At 48.1% G+C, this 20809-nt stretch overlaps 2 protein-coding genes across 6 annotated transcripts in view; one reads left to right on the top strand and one right to left on the bottom strand.

Annotated features, from left to right (window-relative positions):
- Positions 1 to 20809, top strand: part of LOC135898354 (neural cell adhesion molecule 2-like) — a 542388-nt gene that overhangs the window by 168877 nt on the left and 352702 nt on the right. The window contains exon 1 of one of the 5 annotated variants that reach the window (XM_065427235.2): positions 14882 to 15017. The exons of 3 other annotated variants lie outside the window; for them this stretch is intronic. The gene's annotated coding sequence lies outside the window, so the exon portion shown is untranslated. Of the gene's footprint in view, positions 1 to 14881; positions 15018 to 20809 lie in introns of those variants that run through there. One more of the 5 variants, XM_070537577.1, reaches the window with a different exon arrangement.
- LOC135898434 (zinc finger protein 235-like) overlaps positions 1 to 20809 on the bottom strand; it is a 113873-nt gene that overhangs the window by 45284 nt on the left and 47780 nt on the right. Inside the window, exons 3-6 of the mRNA XM_065427363.2 lie at positions 14838 to 14989; positions 13304 to 13436; positions 9321 to 9490; positions 4786 to 4951 (exon numbers count right to left, since the gene is read on the bottom strand). Of these exons, the coding sequence (XP_065283435.1) occupies positions 4786 to 4951; positions 9321 to 9490; positions 13304 to 13436; positions 14838 to 14989 (621 nt within the window). The remainder of the gene's footprint in view (positions 1 to 4785; positions 4952 to 9320; positions 9491 to 13303; positions 13437 to 14837; positions 14990 to 20809) is intronic.

Below are 20809 nucleotides of genomic sequence, written 5' to 3'. Positions count from 1 at the left end.
TGTGTTTGTGCAGGAGAGACAAGGCGCGCCGCTCAAACACACACACGCCACAGGATGTGCCGCCGCGCTCGGCGACCGTGGAGGAGAGAGGTGCGGCGGTCGGACTGCGGGGCATAATTCACGTGCGCTCACTCCTCTCAATGTGAAAGGCACCATCGAGAAAAAAGAAATAATAACAATAAACCAATAATAACGCGCAACGCCCCGCCAGGCTGAGAGCGCACGTTACGTGTCTGCGCTCGCGTCTGCCGCCATACGTGTCTGTGTTGTGGATGCGCTGCGAGCTGACGCGTTTTCTCGAGATGGCAGGCGAGGCGGGCGCGAGGAACAAGCGAACCTTCTACGACGCCTTCCCTCCACCTCGCAGTACGCCCTTCGGTGAAGCGCAGCGGTCTTTGTGTGTGTGTGTGAGCACGCGCTCGCCCGTCGCACCGTCCCGAGAAGAGAAGCCGCGGTAGAGTAGAGAGAGGAGCGTATACATCGCGTGCCTACATCCCATAGGTATCGCCGCAACGTCACCGCGCCCGCCGCCGGAGCCGCCGCCGTCTTCCCGTAATGACCGCAGCGATTCGCGCCGGGCCCGGCCCGCACGCGAGAAGCCGCCGACATGGCGATGCAGGACCGGAGCAGCCGCTGCCTCCACGTCCTGCCTCTCTTGTATACTGCCCGCGGACACATGTGTGTGTGCTGTACGCGGGCGGCACACTCTCGTACGTACAAAGAGGTGCTTGGAAGCGCCTCAGGCGGCACCGGCGCCTCTGAGCCCACCACCTCCTTTCCCGCGGCCGGGAGCATTCCGATTCCGTAGCTTGCAAAGCCATCGCGCATGATGTATACTCCCGTTGGGCGCGTTCTGGGGTCACTTCCAGTATCCAACAGTCACTTCGAGGCCTAACATAGCGAGATAGAACTGCGACACTGAGCATCCTCTAATGACAGGAACATGGGCGTTGGAACATGCACGGACTGTTGATTAGAGTGCGAAGTTGTAATTTTAACGTTTCTTTACCTCCATTCGCACAGAGATGTCAAGCGCGAAATAATTTGTGCAATGTACTGCACAAAGTGCAATAAAACAAGGAGAAAGGGAGATATTGAACTATATACAGAAATTCTTCGGTATGAGCCGACAAGCCCGCAACAAAGTAGACTCCTCCAACATATGCGCGTATGTTAAGTGCCATAGTTCTCATAGGGGAACGCAACGCCTATGCGGCCAAATTAGAACCCTTACCTAACTAGGAAACGCCTCGCTCGTTCCAAGCGCTTTCAATATCACGAAATCAGACGTTATTTTCTGCCGCTAAGAAGGCGAAGCATCCGACAGGAACGCGTTACGTCGCAGGCGTCAAATCGGGGAACTATCTGTTGATGAATCTAAGGAACCGACGTTATCTAGGCATGTTTGTGTTTCTCCCCGGCACGGTGGCTATATAGTTGAACGTGTCTACAAGGTTCTTTTTCTGCAGTTTATCATTCGTGTTTTATCCAGGCTCTTTCTTGCATGAAAGATGAAGCCGTTCTTCCTGGAATCTGCATTTCCTGCATAGAAGTAGTCCAGTTTACGATACGGTTTCCTTCAGCCGGTCCCTGCCGCGAAGTGCCACAGTCGTCTATATAAGAACACCCCCCCCCCCCCCTCCTGCCATCAGAGTTCCTTCAACTTCTTTTGTTTTGTCTCGTCCTGCTAAGTTTTCCTAAGCAAGACAAGTCGCACGCAAACAAGCCGCTGCCGTGGCACGGAATGGACTGAGTGGATGATACTGCCGCACCTTCGCCTTATACCAGTTTTTCTCCGCATATACGGCTTTTCTTTCCTTTCTCGCTTCGGTTGACTCCCGTGCGTGTTCTGATTAGTCGTGCTTTCGTGAAGGAAAGCGCCCCAAGGAAAGGCGATAATTGAGCGTATAGTCGACTCATTCGGGCTCGTATCGTGAAGGGGAGCAAGAAAAGAGAAACGAAAGAAATGCTCGGTGTGGCTTCTGCAGCACGCCACGCGTGCCTCCGTGCCGGCTATCCTTTGACTAATTCGAAACCATATCGCGGATTCTGAAGCGGGGAGAGCATTTAGTCGGTCACTGCGATAGCTACAGCACCGCGAAGCCAAACACCCCAATTTTCGGACACAGTGCGCGGTTTGAGATGCCGGATCATTGCGCCCGCCCGTATTTTTACCTGACGGCGCTAAATATAACGTTGTCACGCGACCACGCTTTTTTCGTCTCACTTTCCTTTCATTTGCTGTGTAAGAATCTATGGTTCCTCTTCTTGCTTTCGTCGGTGCCCGCCTAAATTAACCTGAAAGCTAGCGTACTGCAAAGTATACAAGCCCGAAATTAACAATGGCGATATTAATAAACTGTATACAATATCGTTTCCTGAGCTTAAAATGCATAATTTACACTGCCTGTTGTTCAAACTTAACTTTACGAGGCCCGATGTTAGAACTGTCTTTGAGTATCGCAGGAAGCGACGCAAATGTCGGCACAAAGTTGACTAGTTATGTTCTCATGTAACGTCTTATTCATCAAATGTCTGGCCAACATTGAGCCTGCCTTCAGTGCTGATGCAGATCTGGTTTAGACAGTTGGATTTATTATCAGCTTTATACAGTAAGACCCGTTCATAAAAAATCAGCATTTTCCAGAGAAATTAAGAGCTTGACAGACAAAGACGTAGGTAAAGGCGCGACAAAGACGTCGATATACGAGCACACACGCACGAAATCACAAGCAGACGCAGACAAAGCGCGCAAGAGCGACGGGACGCTTTTCTCGTTAACTGCGCCACCAAGCCTATAGACCCACATTTCGCAGGGCCAAAAGTACCTCATTCGCGAGCTGCCCAATTACGTGCGAGTCGGCATATATTTCAATCTGCACACGCTGCTCTGCGAGAGAGACTCGGGCCACTTCCGCCGTCTCCCCGGCCGCGATTGCAGGGGGGAGCACAGGGAACGGGGCGACAAGAAGAGCGAGATTTCGGGGACCCAAGCCCCCCGCGCGAGGCAGGCAGGCAGGCAGCAGTGACTGTACGACGACGGGGCTTCGAAAAAATCACGCCGCACCCATCGCCGCCGTGATTCGGGCGTGCGCGGCCAGGCATCCATATGGCGCGCCCTGCGTATACGCCGTGCAGCGGGAGCAGCGGAAACGCAAAATGGGAAAGCTCGAAGACAACACCTGTCCGCCCTTATGGCCAGCCTATATGGCTGCTGCTGCTGCACGCCCGAGTGAACCCAGCCGTGCACGTATACGGCCTCCACGGCGGCAGAAAGCTGTCGGTCAGCGAGCGTCGGTCAGGCCAGGCTGTGGGCATGCGGGGAGGGGGCGCTGGGAACTTTCTCTCCGTAGTGCACCGGCGGCGGCGCCAGTTTGGAGAGTAATTGCCCATCTTCCCCGTAAAGCACGCTACGCGCTAGTAGGCTTCATCATGCTGTCTTGTTTCACCTACGCGCCTTTTGCCCGCAGCTATTCCCTTCCCGCTCTCTCACTCCCATTTCCCTTTATTTTGATCGTTACACGGCTGCTTCATAAAAAAAAATTAATTTGCAAAAACAAGTTGTTTCGGTTAACAAAGCAAGAGCTCGCGCATATAAAAGCGTCATCGTGGCAGCATGCAAACGAACGGTGCGCTTTCTGTGACCGCGTCCGTAATCATGCCCTTCGCGCTTTAAGTCGCGAGTGTCCTGCGCTGGGTCTTTTAATATATTAAACAGGCCCTTGACTCGTGCATAATACTCCACTGTTTTAAGTGTGACGGATTGGGACATTAGCGAAAATGACTGCCCTTCAGAAGTGAGTGCTTAGCAGTAATAGATGTAAAAGCAGCTGTGAATAAAAAGAAAGAAAAATAAAGAGCTATCGCACTCTTGACACACACACACAGGTGGAATTTCCTCTTGGCAGCTGGAATTTTACTCAACGCTAGCATGGCGTCAGTTATTTTACCGCAAAGTTTATGAAGCCCTATTCGAGCAATACTTCGTATACGGAAGACAACGCGTACATTTCGTCCGAGATGTGCAGAAGCGTTCACATAGCAAACAAGCAGGATCATGCTTTTAGACAGCTTTTCGTATCTACCGCGGATGGAACTGCCCAGATGATTTCCGATGACATTTCCGCGCACGCTCGCGCTGGCCTCACTGTCGTTTCTATAGACGCAACATTTAATTCAACAACTCGCGCGCTTTGCGGTGACATTACGGCGCACACTTTGCGCTGTTGAGCGCTAACCCACCCACTCTATTTTCGGCTGCACTACATGTTTATATTTCGCTTCAGTGATGTCGGCATGCCTCAAAGCGGTTCTCCTGAAACGCATAAGCACGTAAGAAAAAGTAAAGGAAAGAAAAAGGAAGAACGCCCAGGCGTGCAGTTCTACCTTTGAATTAATTACCTCAAAGAACTGATCAATTTCACAGGCGACAGCTGCTTCGTAATGTTCCCACAATTTGAATTTTCATGGTCGCGTTAAGTTTGTCAACGAGTGCACGCGGACTGGAGTTATACGAAATGACATGAAATGTGGGGGAAAGCAAGCAGGTAGTTATAGCAAGTTCACTTTAAGCTTCGGATTCAGTCTGGACGGGCTTTGAGTGAGCGCAATAACCGCAGTCAACATCCGAGAAGGACATCGTTCTAGTGTCATAAAGTTAGGGTCAACCGCTCGGCCATTCCGTATTTTGCATCTCCGCGACTCTGCACGATTGCTACTTCTAAAAGCGATCAGGCTACCTGTAGTAGCTCTTGAACGAAAAGAATGCGTGTTTCGTGGACTCACCGGTGTGTAGGAACAGATGGTTCTTGAGGTTTGTTTGCTTGCTGAAGCCCCGGTTGCAGATGTGGCACTTGAACGGCCACGAACCGCTGTGAACGTACATGTGGCTCTTGAGGTCTCCTGGCGTCGGGAAAGACTTGGAGCATAGCGTGCACTTGTGGGGCTTCTCCTGCGAGCATAAATAAAGCACGAGAAGAAAGGGTGAGAATGACTGACGCCATAACATTCGAATGAAGGTTCCATCTGCAATGACCCACTTGCGCGCACTCTGGACAGAGGTCCCTTGTTTTATCCTTAAAAAATTGAAAAACGATATTATTTAGAAATGTTTGTTATTGAGAATATTAAACATAAGCAATTTTATTTTATTTACGCATACTGACAGCTCCGCACCCGAACTAAAGCTAAACACTTGTATCACTCGAGAGCGAAATGCCCCTGTGTGCTTTTATCTGAAGAACACACAAAATAAATTTGTAAACTTCTGAACGGATGAGTTGAGTTTTCCACTCAATTGTTTCCATATACAGCTTTGAACTAGCTGAATTTACGTTGTATGCATGTAATAACGTTTCACCATGTGTAGAATTGTACTTGTAGCTTTCTCTCTTTTCTACATAATTGAGCTGTTCTAAAGCACAACGTGAATAAAAAAGCCGCGTAGAGGGATTCATACCGCAATTCGTTTGTAACCTTCCTGCGGCGAATAATGACGGGGATGCATGATATGCTTGTCTGGCTACTTTCAGCGTTCATAGGAGGGTAGAGTTTGCCGGGACTTCCACGTTGCCTCACAGTAATCAAGACGTGTGTTGGCCATGAAGAAGACGTGTATGGCGTGGGGGTGGCGAATGGTGGAGAGGAGGGAGACACGAAAGTGGGGGGGGGGGACACTTAAGAAAAGGAAGATCGAGCCTGGTTTGTCCCACGTTGGAAGCGCATGCGGATGAGGAACTAGGCAACGTCGTCTAAGCTTAATAACAGCAAGCGCTACAGAATATCGGGTTTCGAACACAGCAGTGTAAAATGCACATAAGCCCTCTTGTCGCACTTAGTTACAATTAATAACTTAACAAGTAACCACGTCCGCATGTGCGCCAATGGTCTTGATTATGTTGTCTGGTGTTTTGTGGCGCAAGGGCCAGGTTTGGCCAAAGAGCGCCAGCGTCAATGGTCTTATTTGAGTTTCCTTATAGCTGACATTTGATGAAAAAAAAATGAAATTTGGAATAAAGACACTGGCAGCTTTCATTGGCGGATAGTTTTGATCTTTCGAGTCCGTCCGCTGTCTTGCTAATCGCACCAGACGTTTTCTTTTTTTTTTCTTTTGACGGTTTCCGCGCTCGTAAACTGCCTCTGACCGGGTTAACAGACGAGGGAACGCCTATGACGTAGGGGGTGTTCAGGACTACCTCGATCGCACATCGCGATGCTACCGACTGATTGCAAGACACCCCGGTCTCATTAAACGATTACCTCTTCCGCGTCTACAGTGTCAGAGCCGAGAGTGGTGCGTAGCGCCCAAATTACGGGTTAAAATACTAATAACAGCAGAGCAAACACTTCCAGCCCATGCATTTAGTCTCTTCATCTTCGTCACCGAAAGGCTCGTTGGGCGCAAGCCAGCGCTCGCCAAGCGCGGTGCCGCAAAAAAGACCCGTCGAAGCATCGATCAACTGCGGTCGCCGCGCGCTCGCGGCCGTATACATCGGGCGGAGCGACGCTTCGCGCCGGCGTCAGCGGAGGCGTCAACCAACGTGCCGTGTGCGGTCGCGGCTGACACTAGCGGTTAAAGACCCATGCGCACGAGCGGTCAACGGCCACATGCGAGCGCATCGCGTCGCCGCAGTCTGACCTATAGCTACCTCGCTGAACCGCGAGAAAAGTGCCCACGAGGAGTGTCCAAAGTGAAGAAAAAAAGCATTCCTATCGGCATGCCACGGTGTACCGCTATATACCGCAGAGTTGGTCGACCTGGTTGACCGCGCTTCTCATTTATGTGGCCTGCCTTTCTCCCACCCTCCTTATACATGAGCGCACCGCCGCCACCGCGCCGAAGGAGATAGATAAGAAACTACTAATTGTATGTCAGGGATCAAGAGAAAACTGCGTTCGCGCGCCCCCGCCCCCTTCTTTCGCGGTCGCCCGACATGTCCGAGCGCGAGCGTTCAGCCCAGCGGGAAAGCGCACGTTTTCAATCGCCCCGCCTTCCCTCGCGCGGCCGAGGCCCAGTCCCTTCCTGGAAACGCGCGCGCCAGAGCCCGTCGCTCGCTGCTGTAGCCCCTCCATGCTTCTCTTCACGCGCGCGTACTTTATCAGGCGACCGACCACTCGCCTTGGAATGTCGTCGTGCGAACCACTTTCTATCTGGCTGCCGCGCATACGCACGCGGAGAGCGCGCGAGTGGCGGACCGTCGGCATGTAATATCGATCACGTGCCGGCTAGGCCCGGTACACACGGAACCATCGGGGCCTCGCCAGCCAGCCAGCCAGGCAGGCAGGCAGCACGGAGTGCTGCGCTTCGATCACGATTTTGATGATGACGTCGGCGCGATGTGGCTGTCTTCTCCCGAAGCCGCGACTACCCTCCTCACTACTCTCTTGGCTTGTTTTTTTCTCTCTGTCCATTCGCGGCATCTCTTGCAACCAGGCATTGTGGCGCCTCGAATACGGAAGGGAGGGAACGGGAGGGCGGACGGTCAGAGCGACGTCTTGTCTGCCACCGGGGACCATCGCGGGCCTTGGGGCTGCCTGCCGAAGGCGGTTTGCCAATTTGGGCTATATAGCGCTGATGGGACGGCCCCGACTGCTATAAAAGGACTGCCGCTTGCCCGACGAAGATGAGGGATTAAAAGGGGATGGCACCGGAGCTTCGTAGAGGGTTCCAGAGGGGTAAGGAGGGATGGTTCTTATAATACCGCAGCGGCCGGTAGTCAAGCAATTAGGGTTCGCCTTAGTACGCCAAGCTCGACTCGGTGGATGATTGTGAACGTGAGCGCATTTCAGTGCGGGAAGTTTTGATGCACGATTGCTTCATCTTCCTAAAGACGTGAAAGAACGCGACATGACACAGCACTCAACGAGTCATTTGTCGGGCTCTTAGAAGCGCGACCGTCGTTGAATAGTGCTACTTTGCTTGGTAGCCGTCACCCGGACACGTCGGCAGCCTCGGTCTATACTCGGTCCATGAGCAGTGCGTACTCCATAGTATAGTCGAAGCATTAGTTTTACAGAGTTACTAAACAATTTGTTACTAAGAAGTTATCCGGGCACATCCAATTCGCGCACATATGGAGCGAAAACCAAAACGTTGGCAATCCATTTATGATGCATTAAATTAGTTGTCATACTTGGAGGTGTATATTGTTCAATAGTCTTAATATGTTATGTTCCATAACACATCAAAGTGTTCGACTCAAGAACACTGTTTCGATTACGGCCGCCTTTATAACAAAGGCACTCAGTGTGAGCCATAAAGCAGGCTCAGCCGGTTATATCTTGTCCTTGCGAAACGATCACAATTTGTCCGGTTAGCAAGCATGCAAGTTGTGTTTGCTCGTCTGTGCGGGCGCAATTTTTTGTTTTGAGTATGCGCTGCTCTTCAATCACAAATGCCGAAAGAGAAAAAAAGAGAAAGAGAGATTCTGGCTGGAAATAGCGTCCCTTATGCGAACGCCTAGAGCACACAGAAAGCTCACTTCTTGGCTGTCGATGCCAGGAAGCGAGGCACCACCTGTTGTGTATCATTTATTCGCCGCCTTTCTCACGCTCTCTCTGCGGACGGGAGGCCGGGACACAACGGTGTGCGTCATGTTTTTCTTAAAGAGCGCGGCAGGAGATGCCAGATGGTGCTCGGGTGCGTCCGATACATTATTTCCACGCTCTTGTTCTTAGCCTGGGCGCACAGCCTGCCGGGAGACATACCCAATATGACAGTGAATGGATGAAACATTGGGATGCGCATTACGCTAAACTTATGAAAGGTTACGTAGGCAGGTTTGCCTTGTTGCGATTCATTTCTTATGTATAACTATATTATTATTTCATAGTACCTTAGCTAGTGCTCACATCACCATTGTCTATGTGGCTTGTATTCCATTCGACTAGACCTTGGATCTGCGTCCACTCAGAGGTGAAATGAACCAGAACGAAGTAAGACTTTTGAACATCTCCATTTGAGTGCCCACATTATCACTCCCATGCCGGTCTGTTTTTTAGGGTAGACATAACTGGGCTTTGCTCTTACAGAATCGCTAGAGAAAAGCGCACCACACTCAGTTCATTAAAACGTGACAGCCTTCGCAGTGCCTAAGCGTGTTTCGCGTGTCCATTTATTCGCCTGCATGGTTCAATTTTCAGCGCCGCCTCGTTTCCTATTTAGTTGGCATATAAGGAGAGAGGGTTTCTTCTTGACTCTGTACGCTTAACTCGACGCAACGGCGCTTTAGAATATGCAAATGTGCGTCTAGTCTACGTAGAATAATTGCACCGCGATTGCTAGAACGCGTGAGCCTGTTCGTATATGCGTTGGCACCCACCTTGGAATGCGTCATGCGGTGATAGTAGAGATTGGAGGACGCCGTAAACCTCTTTCCGCACACGTGACACTGATGTGGCTTCTCTCCAGAGTGAATGCGCCGGTGAGTGTTGAGAGAGCTGGACGTGCTGAAACCCTTGCCGCAGACGTCGCACACATGCGGCTTTTCCCCTGCGTCGCGGAATAATAAAGAAAAAGCTTGCACAAAAACATATTTGTTTTGCATTTCCTTCGAATGTGGATGGTTCTAAAAACAAGTAGAAGAAGAAGCAGTACAAAACAAAATGAAACTTTTCTTTTGCGATGCTTTGTCCATATCACCGTTCTATGTGCACCCCGTGATCACGGAGGTGATATAGAGATGGTCAATTGGAATGGAAGAGGCTGCGTAATTAGGAGATTCAGTTTTTCTAACCGGCATAGCTGCAATGAACCACACCGTGATCGAAGACAATTTACGCGAATCACTCAGAACAGTGAACAAGTACACAGCATCCCCGTATACCGATGGCAAGCTCATGCATTCTAAGTTTCATTCGAATACGTTGCACAGAGGAAAGATTTCTTGATGTACCCTGAAGTTAATTCCAGTGGAGCTTAGCAATATACGCAGCCGGGCTATCCTTTCTTGTTTTCTTTTTTCCTGTTTTTTTTCTTTCAGTCAGATTTTCTGCCTAAACACGCTACAATGTGAATGACCGAGCTCATACACGCCACCGCTTTGTGCGTTGCCTAATTCGCTCCACGGCCGGTCGCATTCGCGCTAGAAATGTCAAAACCAGCCTAATACTCCAGATGATCACGTTCCTACAGTTTGCCATTTATTTAAGCGCGCGATTTTCTACGTGTGAGCCAACCAGCTGACTTTATTTCGTTTTTCAGCGTAAAGATATTGCGCATGCGTCTGAATCTGCCATGAGCATACTTTTTAGCCTTTAGTACAAATCAAGTAGCTCACAGTGTGCACTTGTCTGTAATCATTTTTGTTTTCATTGCTAGCGCACACACACGCAGGGGAAAGGGCAAATAAGTGTGCGAGTGAGAAAAAGGTAGCAGAAGGCCTAAAGGCCAATTGATTGTAAGAAAGCAACTAAATGTGCGCTACTCTGGAAAAATTGAAGTAATAACAAGTTTGCTGCCTCAATTCTTTGTATTAGGTAGTATTATGTATTCAGTGCTACTCGTCTATAGTAAATGCTTCAAAACATTAATCCCAGCCCTGATATGGCCCACCGCACAGGACTTATGCAGGGTGAGGCATTTAGTTTTACTCCACATATACAGTTACCTGGAAATTCTGACTTGCGTCGTTAACCTGCTGCATTGATTAATTTCAATGAATACTGCTAAAAGTGGACGCAATAGTAATCTATACCAGCAGCTCGTCACTTACTATGCGCTAAGCAGTACTCAATGTGTCCTGTCGCATCTAACGACATTCACATTTGAAACATCGCCTTTCGCGCGCTCATTGAAATTGCTGTCGACAAACGTGGCATTTAACAATTTCTTCCACTATTAAAATTGTTCACATACGAGTGCATTGCCCAAAATCTTTCGATGATACAGTAAATTGAACATAGGTCCGTACATTGCTTAGGTGGTATTTCTACAGGCGCCCTTACGAATCGTTGCATTGTATGTCGCTCGCGCATAGAGCGTGTAAATGTTATTAAAAATTGCGCTGCGAAAAGCAGTACCAACTGCGTAAAGCAGTTGCTACAAGTGCAGGTATTCTGCGCCGTATATTCAAACAGAACATATAATCAAACGCGGCATGTATACCTTCGCAAGTTAGTTCCCATTTGCATTCCTAGCACATTCACGGGACTCTCCTTGACCAGCTACAGTACGAGACGTGTGTCTATAGCACCTTTTTCAACGTTTGTAGGGTTAGAAACGACAAGGTATTTATACTTTAATTATGAGAGTTGTTTGTCGATTTTATAGTATGGGATGATGCTGAGTGTGTTGTTATTCGTGGAGCATTAATTTCAGTTGCCTCTCAGAGGGCGAGTTGATAGGTGGTACAAGTGTTAAATTTACCGAACGGCGCATTAAAGAAAGGCGGGACTATTTGTTACGCGCATTTGCACCAGGGGCAAGCACTGTTAATCTTAGCCTGTGCATACCTTTCCTTAACGAATATGCAGCAAAACAGCAAAGAAAGTAATGATTCCTTGAAGCGACCGAAATGAAAAAGTTGGGTTACAGCGAAGACAAAGTGACGGTATCTAGCCGGTACACCAAATTAAATCTGGAGTGGCTTCCCTAAGGTCCACTGAGTGATAGCATCCATCGTAAGGTTTTCATTGGTTACTCTCCACCTTCTGACGTTTTTCTACCTGTTATCGTAGAGTCACACGCATATAGAAACTGAGATGGAAATTTTGCGTCGAAAAAAAAAGCTTGATGAGCCAGCATCCTGAATCCTCCACCCGAGTGCCTCTCCATTTATCTAGGCGAACAAGACAAAAAGCTTTTAACGGAATCTTCCCAAAGTACGCGATAATGCTTGGTGCTTTGAGACGACGTCCGGTTCTTTTGCGTTTAGCTTCCTGTCTTGGCATATATCAGTATAATGAAGCATTCGTCCAGCGTCCTGAATTAGCATATTGGCGTTCTCTCGTTTCACATATGGCGCATGCTCTGTGCCTGTATCCTGGTTACATAGGTTTGTTCTCGCTGTAGCTGTGTACGCCTTCTGGAAACGACGGAAGTTGCACGAATCCGCATTTATGTCTGTATGGAACTCATTGCCAGCTCAGATTGGTGACACAATAGCAAAAACGAGCGACACAAAGTGCAAAGCTCAAAAGAAAAAAAACTAAGCATGGCGATGATGTTTTAAAGACAGAAAAAAATACAGTTTATCACGTTTTTTTTTCTTTTCTTTTGCATTTTCCTCGCCTTCAAAGCTTTAGACCCGATGCTTGAATGCACTTGATGATAGGTCAACGCATTATCTTCTTTTGTGTGTCGGTGTGCAAGCTATCTGTTCATTATTACAAGTAGCATGTGCCATTATACACGCAATATTCGTAAGATATAAATGAATAGTGAAATGTGAAATGACAGGTTTACCCGGTTTAGGCCCCCCTCTATAGGCGTCTCCTTCACCGAATATGCAGGGTGTTACACGTAACTTTAGCCAAACCGTAAAAATATGCAAATGACGCGTAGCAGGTCAAGAACAAGGTAATTTTGTTTGCCGTTGCTTCGGGATACTCAGATTATTCTTTTCAGTCTATCTAATTACATAATTAGTCCTAATGACTTAATCGACTTCTCAAATATATAATGAGATGAAAAGTGTAGATGAGAAAATTGTAAACCGACATGAAAAACTACCGATACAGCTTTCTGTGGCCCAATACGTGCTACATAAAATTATTTTCCAAGCGTGAAGGAAACCTGCCAATACAAGCAAAGTGTCTAGAATGGCCAGTCGCGTGGCAATTTTTCGTGCATTTGCGGGCTTCTTCCACGCTCGGAAAAAACACTTTGATGTAGCAAGCATTGAACAACAGAAAGCTCTATCGGGAGGTTTTCATGTCGGTCTATTATTTTCTAAGTGACAGTTCTATTGAGAAAGAACTGTGGAAAAGCCGGTGCCACTAGTATCCAGCACTCGCAGCGCCATCAAATAAATAAATTAAACGAATAAAACTCCCAATCCAATACGCTCCCACCGGTTCATACATAGACGCCGATTCGTACCCCAAAATTGCTTGCGCCTTCCCCAGTGCTTGCATAGCCCGTTCAGAGTTGAATTTTCCTTTTAGCATGTGTCGACACAGTCGCCCGTAAAGAATCGCGAGCGCCGGCGTCAACCGACGTATAAGTACCGCTCGAGGCGTCATTAATTCAGCTTAAGCTCAGCGCTAGCTGCGGTGTACCTAAACATAGCTGTAATCAGCGCGCAAGCCTCGGGAGTGGGAAATACGGATTGCCAACTCAAAAACAGCTGTGCGTCTTACGTACCTGTGTGCGTCCTCATGTGCCTGCGTAAGAGCGACGGTCGATCGAAGGCCTTCCCACAGACTTCGCAGGGAAGCAGAGTCCGCTCGCGACCTTTCTTCACCATCAAATGCCTGGGTGTTTCCATAGGCACCGTCTGCGAGAAGTTCGAGAGAACACTATAATAATATAATATATGGGGTTTTACGTGCCAAAACCACTTTCTGATTATGAGGCACGCCGTAGTGGGGGACTCCGGAAATTTTGACCACCTGGGGTTCTTTAACGTGCACTTAAATCTAAGTACACGGGTGTTTCCGCATTTCGCCCCCATCGAAATGCGGCCGCCGTGGCCGGGATTCGATCCCGCGACCTCGTGCTGAGCAGCCTAACACCATAGCCACTGAGCAACCACGGCGGGTAAGAGACAACTATAAGCGATCTGGGAAGAAGTATAGTAATGTCATTAAACGCACTCAGAACTATGCACTATTATTATTGCCTAAGATGTGCGCAGCAGAAAGCTTGCGCTGATCGTATACACATAATGTCACTTATCACTGATCCCGATGATGACAGTAAAAGATGTGACTGCATCCTGCCTTCATATTCTAACTTAAGAGAAACTATAGCGCTTACTGGGTGCCTTGTTTGCACTCACATTTCGCAACAAGCTTGTGCGTTTTGGTTGTTTGCTTGATGCCTCCTTACGTTTCGTTAACGACGCAGCGAAAGCAGTTAACGTCTCTCCAGGAAATCTCTCGTGCATTGTCGAAGGGTGCTTACGACTTGTGGGTTTCTTTTTAGTTTATTGGACGAACCTGGCAAGAAAATGTGTGAGGCGTTTTATTTAACGATGCAGGCTACAAAAAATGCCATCTGAGTGCGAAATTTCAGTAGCAACAAGGCAGCGCTAAAAGCAACATCCTCTTTTTCAGGGCACGCAAGACAGATTCACAATTTCGTTCAGGAGAACGGACGGTAGAAGGCACTCTTATATATATGTATATATATATATATATATATATATATATATATATATATATATATATATATATATATATATATATATATATATATATATATATATATATATATATATATATATATTTATTTATTTATTTATAGCATGGCTTCGAATTTTGATGACGGCAACATAATATATTTGAAGCTTCGTGAACCGTTATTAACTTAAGGACACGGTTAAATCACACTAACATAGTGCCGGTTGTAATATGACATAAGTCCTCACCACTTCTCTTATCATCATCAGCTATCCTAGTACTTTCACTCCCCTTCCCTCTTCCCCAGTAGCAGATTAGAGTGCACCAGCTCAGGTCGACATCTCTGTCGTTCCTGTGAATAAATTCTATCTTATCTTCTCAAATTACAATTTTACAAGCATGATTACGCTCGCTCTTTGCGGCCTTCGGCTGGCTCATTGCTCCATACGTTGGAAATTTTCGAAATTTGGACAACGGAAGCTCCTTGGGCCAGAATTAGTCCTAGGATGCTCCATTGTCAAAATTTCAAAGTGCGTATTGCCAAAGTGTCGTACCTCTTCCGTTGTGGTTCCTTCGCTGGACACCGACCGCCTTTCTTCAGGTTCCGATGGCGGTGTCATGAGAACTCGAGGTAGTTGTGGTGTGACGGGCGATGAGGGTGACACTGGCGGTGCTAGTAAGGACTGAGACAGGTCGAGAGGTGTGTCTGAGAAAGAGAAAATGGCGAAAAGGAGGTAAGTTATATTTATGCACTAAAGACGGCATGGTGAATCTCAATATAATTTTCTTTTTACATTAGCGTATAGAGAGTTCATGGAAGAAAGCTATTGAGAAAGCGAGATCCCATCCTGTGCTTCAGTTAAATAGATTTTGACGAGCGATTTTCCTGGCGCCATTTTTTCACTAGGAAAACGCAGCTAGTTGAAAGAGTTTTAAGCCTGCTCGAAGTAACGCCCGCGCTGGCCTTGGTTGTCCCACCCAGATCAGCGCGACCCTTGGCGTCCGAAATTTGTGCGCAGTTCGAGCAAAGTAAGATGTCAGGAGTGAAATATGCAGCTCAAGGGCGTCAGTGGCAGACCGGTTCGAGATGTAAATCATTTCAAGCACACTTAGTCAAATGGAGGGTTTTGGTGACTCACAAATGGCCACCGTTATAATCCTTCATTAGCAGACTGCAGATTGTGGCCTTCCATACCGAATAATTTGTTCCAGCTCAGCATCGCTTTATGCGGCACCACACCTGAAGTGCAGTTTTAAAAGTATACTTTTCATAAGACGCTGTGAATGGCCAACACCAGAACTACCGAGCGACCACTGTAATCACCAAGGTGCCCGGTACGAGTGCCCGGTCCGCTACGTATTTTTGACCAGCCTTTGTCGCGCCTTTTGTCGGCGGCAGACGACTATTACGGTCGGATAACGAAATTTCTTTTGCTGCTGACGAACGCCGACAATCTTTTGTCGAAGCACTGCAGACCTTGACAGCTTTGTTCGCACCATGAGCGAACCGGAATGCGAGTGGCATTTCGCCTTGAGTCAGACAGGTCATCAATCCTATCGCTTCCTCCCTGCGATCACCTCCCTGAAATTATGCCAATTTTTGCCGCACTTATATCTCGGCGACAATAACGGTCGAGCACACAAAAAGCTCCCGTCGGGTTCATTTCACTTTTCTTTCGCAGCCACCACCGAGGCGCCCTATATATGCGAACGGTCACTTGGCTATACGTGCTGAGCTTTACAATGACAGTAAAGCGACTGCTCCTCAGACAAGAGAACCCTCAATTTCCTTATTCGCTCTTTTCTCTTAAACCTGCGGCTAAGTCAACTTGAAGGCCTGTTAAGTCATTCGCTGCTTTGTTCGGATTCTCGGCGCGAACCAGTGCTGAATGAGCAACTGCATGCGGCCAGTCCGCAGAGCCTTACAGGAACGGAACCAACTCTCGCTTCATCCGGAGAACTAGATACGATCTGCGAACCTTGACTGGCTTTGAAAAGAAAGGCCCAGGAAGCAGCGAACTGCAGGCTCCACTGCATTTTTTTTTCTTTCGTTCTGTTTTTGCGTAACGCCGTGCTTTCGAAAGATCCGCCGCGACGTGCCGTTGACGGTTGCAAGGACTCGATGCATTCCAGGAGTTGACACGTCTGCCGGTGTAATCAACATGTCAGCTCGCCTTTCGGTATCGCCTGCCTCCAGAACCGTGATGACCGGGTTATAATTAACGGTATCGAGAGCACCGAATGCACCAGCGCTCGCCTTTTATCCTTCCATTTGGGCGCGAAAACGAACAAAGCGAAGAGGGTTGAGGCCACCTATGGACCAAGCGCTGTCGTCGAAAATGAGGGCTTGTTCCTTGACTGGTTTCATTTTGCTCGGCGGGCGGCTCCTTAAGGCGATACTTCTTTGCAGACTGTTTGCAAGCTTCTTTTTTATTTTCTCTTTGATGACGCGGCCCAGTGGAAAACGGTAGGTGTCTCATTACTAATGCCCTCATTTTAAGTGGACCAACAAGCCTTCACGTGAAGTTAACAGCGTCCGGCACCTATTCGCATGAATGATTGGGCTCCCGTATAGGCATCCGGTTTGCTTCAGCGCGCACACGCCCTAATGACTTCTGTTTGCACTGAACGGTTGGAGGGGTTAAGGATTTCACGTGCGCCGTCGTGGGCTTGCTATATTTGCGGAACGCGTTAGATGGCGCCCGAAGTTCGCAGCTAATGGTGTTGTTTGACACACACACCAAAAAGGATCCCGTAGCTTTGAATACCTTTGTAGAAAAGGTATTCTCACTTTGTCAGTCACAAAGGATGAGGTCGACGGAGCTGCTCCAGTATTTCGTACGCGTCCCGGCTACCCGGGGCGCGTACGAAATACTGGAGCGCGTGCGAAATACCCGGCGCGTACGATTTCGTAGCTGCTGGGTATTGCGATAGACTTAGAATAACTGCTCGTAGCGAAGATCTTAGATGAGTTAAAGAAGCGCGAACGAAATTTCAAAAGGGCTGCGACGCATGGTAGTATCTTAGGAGTATGCGGTCGCCGAGGCAAATTCACAAATTATGAATATAAAATTGGGTAGGTAATGTCTGTAAGAATTTACTTGAGGTACGTGCACTCCACGATCACGGCGTCAGGCACACGGATCGAGGCAGAATCCTCAAGGGAATCCTTGAGAACGTTATCGCGTGCTATGTAGAGTATGGAATTCTTCGCTGGCTGATCGGCACGTAACCGATGTTTCATTGAAGGCAAACAGATAAAGTATAAGCAATAGCTAAAATGTTTCGTGAATTTTAGCCATTTCACATCTTTGCTCCTGTGATTACTTCATTTTCCGCAAAAGCTGAACCCCAACAACCTCCACGAAAGGGAAGAATTTCACCTATACTACTATTTCTTAGCATCGTTGTCTTCGACACAGTAAATACATGCGAGATTGTCGTAATCATCCGTCACAAGTAACTTTGCGCCAATTTCGTTTTCAATTGTGAGATTGTCCATGCGCACAAACGATAGCATTTAAAAAAAGTACAATTTTTGTTTTCTTATTGCCAAGCTTGACTCATACAGCATTCAAAAAACGCCTGAGGCGTTGTTCGAGCAAGACGCCAAAGCTCCTCCTCGGTATGAAACCAGCCATGAACTCCGTAAACATCTCCAAAAAGAACGGGAAAAACAAAGAACGATTGTCAGTGTATCATTTGACTTTCAGCTGTCGAATATCTGTGGAATGGCGGATTTTCTTTCTCTTTTGACAGGCTGTTGTAATGATCTGATTTCACCTCCCGAGTCGATCATGCGATCGAGTGACGATTTGTCACTCCAATGATGAGTAAGCTGGACGCGGCATGCATCAGTCTTTCCCACCACCGCTTCTTTGGGGGATTCGGTTTCACTACGGCATTCGGGGCGTATTATAAAACATAAAGAACTGTCATACCAATTGTTAGGGCTCCATGCATGACTAGGACATAAAAAGATAATTTTTGTCTGCTTGTTGATTTACACCATATAGCCAACATGCAGCTTTCGTTGTCACTGTCTGGCCATGAAAACTTGTTACAAAAAAAAAAAATGGGACGATTTGTTCAAGCGTATAGGCACGAGGGCGTGCTGCATGGCATATATTCTTGGGCTTTCAATTTCGCATAGAGAGACACGACTTCTTTCTGTGGTCGCGCATTAGTCTTAACCGCGTCCGGGACAGTATTTGCGATCAGTGGTTTTTGATCGCACGAGACCACTGAAGCAAAGGCTTCATCGGTACATTTATCAGCACCCACTAGCCGTACCGACCTACGTTGCCCAAAGAGGCATGCATTTGAATGTAGAAGTACCTATTCCGGTTGGCATAAATACACTTCTAAAACTGAAGACAATCTTAGTGTTACTCTCTTGTGAAAAGTTGACCGCCACTCTATGTAGGTTGCACGGTTAACAGGTCGTAACGCAGACAAGCTATAGCAGCCTGCAGTACATTTCAGTCCGCTTGGACAAAGAGACAATGTACACACTGATCGCCAACAACATAGGAGCTTAGAAGTCGCGGCACCAGACAGCACGAAAATTGCCACGTGCAAGCGTTATGCCTTTTAGAGTGATGAAAACGTGAAGTAAAATTGGAGTAACAATTGTTAAGGTCTGTTCATTCTCGTACAGCTTCTACAACCGTCCTTTCAATACTGCCGTTCTCGCATTGAGTATACGCCTGGACGTTATAGTGTATGTGCATAGTAACCTTCATCGTAAGAGCAGAGTAAAAAAAGAAAGTCACTTCTTCCCATGCTGACTTAGAATCGGGACCAAACCTCAAAAACAAGAAGTAACATATTTGCACTCGTTTCGTGAAGTGGGCTGTTCGCTCAGACCAAGTGTCCACGTTAAGGGATGTGCCTTCCATCATTGTAACTTCCTCACATCCCGGGCCGTCTTCAGTTGAAAACTTAGCCGAAGGAAGCCGAACAGCGGGGGGTAGCAGTAAACTAGCGTTCTAATTGTTTCAGTGAGAAAGGACTCCCACATTTACGTTTACATGCTACGTCTTGACTGAACACTGCAAACGAGAAGCCAATTTGTCCCTCGTTTCCGCGGTTATCACCATTTCTCACAGTGTACCTTTAGCATGCCGCCGAAGAAAAAGAAGGTAAAACGAGTTTGGCCGCGGCAGTGCTTAATTTTAAGCCTCTCCCCTGAAAGTACGCGCAACGGCGGGCCAGAAACGCGGGCTAAGAAAAGACGCTCTTTACGGTGCGCGCCGCAGAGACCTGCGCGCGCGTGTCTTCGGTGTGTTGACTGTTAATACAATGAACGGGCAAAATAATTACGAACGGTCATCATTCAAAGCGGACCACTGACGGTCTCGACAGCTCCGGTCGGTCCTAGCTCCGCGCTCTCCGGGCGCGCAACACACGCAAGCCAGAGATCCCTCAGGACTTCCGCGATGGCTATTGCAGGATGCCGTATCGACAAGCGCCTCTGCGGCGGAAGCCGATTGGGTGAACCACTTTTGAAAGCTGTTCTTCACTTGGGCCGACTGATAGAAAGGCGGCTTCGGCTGGCGAGGGAGAGAGGGCAACTATATAAGCAAGAGAAAGATCAATCACTCTAGCGCGAGCGCGCGCCTATGAGGTCAAAAGAAGGACCGACCGCAGCACTATATAGCCCTAACAATGGGAGCACTGCGCGGCGTCGCCAGAGATCCCCCTCCCCGGCGGCCCTTCGGGCGCTTTCTCTTTTTGGCTGCCTGCGTCTCGGGTGCCAAGAGCCTTTTGGCTCCGTGGAAACGTGGAGGGTGGAGTCGTCGAGCGCTGACGAGACGAGTGTGACGTCTTTCACTTCCGTTATGCTCGTCGAAGCCCCCGCTCTATCTCTCTCTTTCTCCCATACCATCCCTTCGTCCCTGTCTCAACCTCGCTCCCATGTGAGTCGGACTCTTGCCCGCTAGAAGAGAGAGGGTATGATAGGCCATCAGAATGTATTTAGCCGCGACCTGCAATCTGGAGCTACACATATTCGTTGTTGTAGTATACGCTATGTCATTATGCAATAAAATTACATCCCGCGTAGTTCGAAGAAAGGTGTCGCGCTAGATTACGCCCTCTGGTCACTTGCCTTGCCATTTTCGTTCGAATGAGTGTCTTGGAGATTGCCGTTTTGCAAGCAAACTTTTTCTAGCAGCATACGCCAAACGCGGGTCGCAATTTGTAGCCGTATTAGCACCCGTGCTCTGCTAGCAGACTTCTCTAACAGGCATTGCTCTGCAGTAAACCATGTATGAGATCAATGTTCTTGTCTATCTTCTCACTGTGCTTTATGCTGACTCGTAGAAAACCGCTAGCCCTGTACTAAGCCGCGAGTGCTGAGAGGATTCCGCGTGTTATCAGTTCAAGGCAGCGAATGCAGAGATCCCGAGAATACACGTGCGGAGTTTCTTCAGCCATCTTCAATTTCAGCTCCTTTATCGAACGTGAGCTTGAAGACAAATTGGAGCCATATATGTAAGCACCTATTAAGGCGCTCATTTAT

Source organism: Dermacentor albipictus, chromosome 4 (genome assembly GCF_038994185.2).
Source record: "Dermacentor albipictus isolate Rhodes 1998 colony chromosome 4, USDA_Dalb.pri_finalv2, whole genome shotgun sequence".
Taxonomy (NCBI): domain Eukaryota; kingdom Metazoa; phylum Arthropoda; class Arachnida; order Ixodida; family Ixodidae; genus Dermacentor; species Dermacentor albipictus.
Note: the sequence above shows the minus strand (reverse complement) of the source record. Positions and strands in the feature narration are given on the sequence as shown.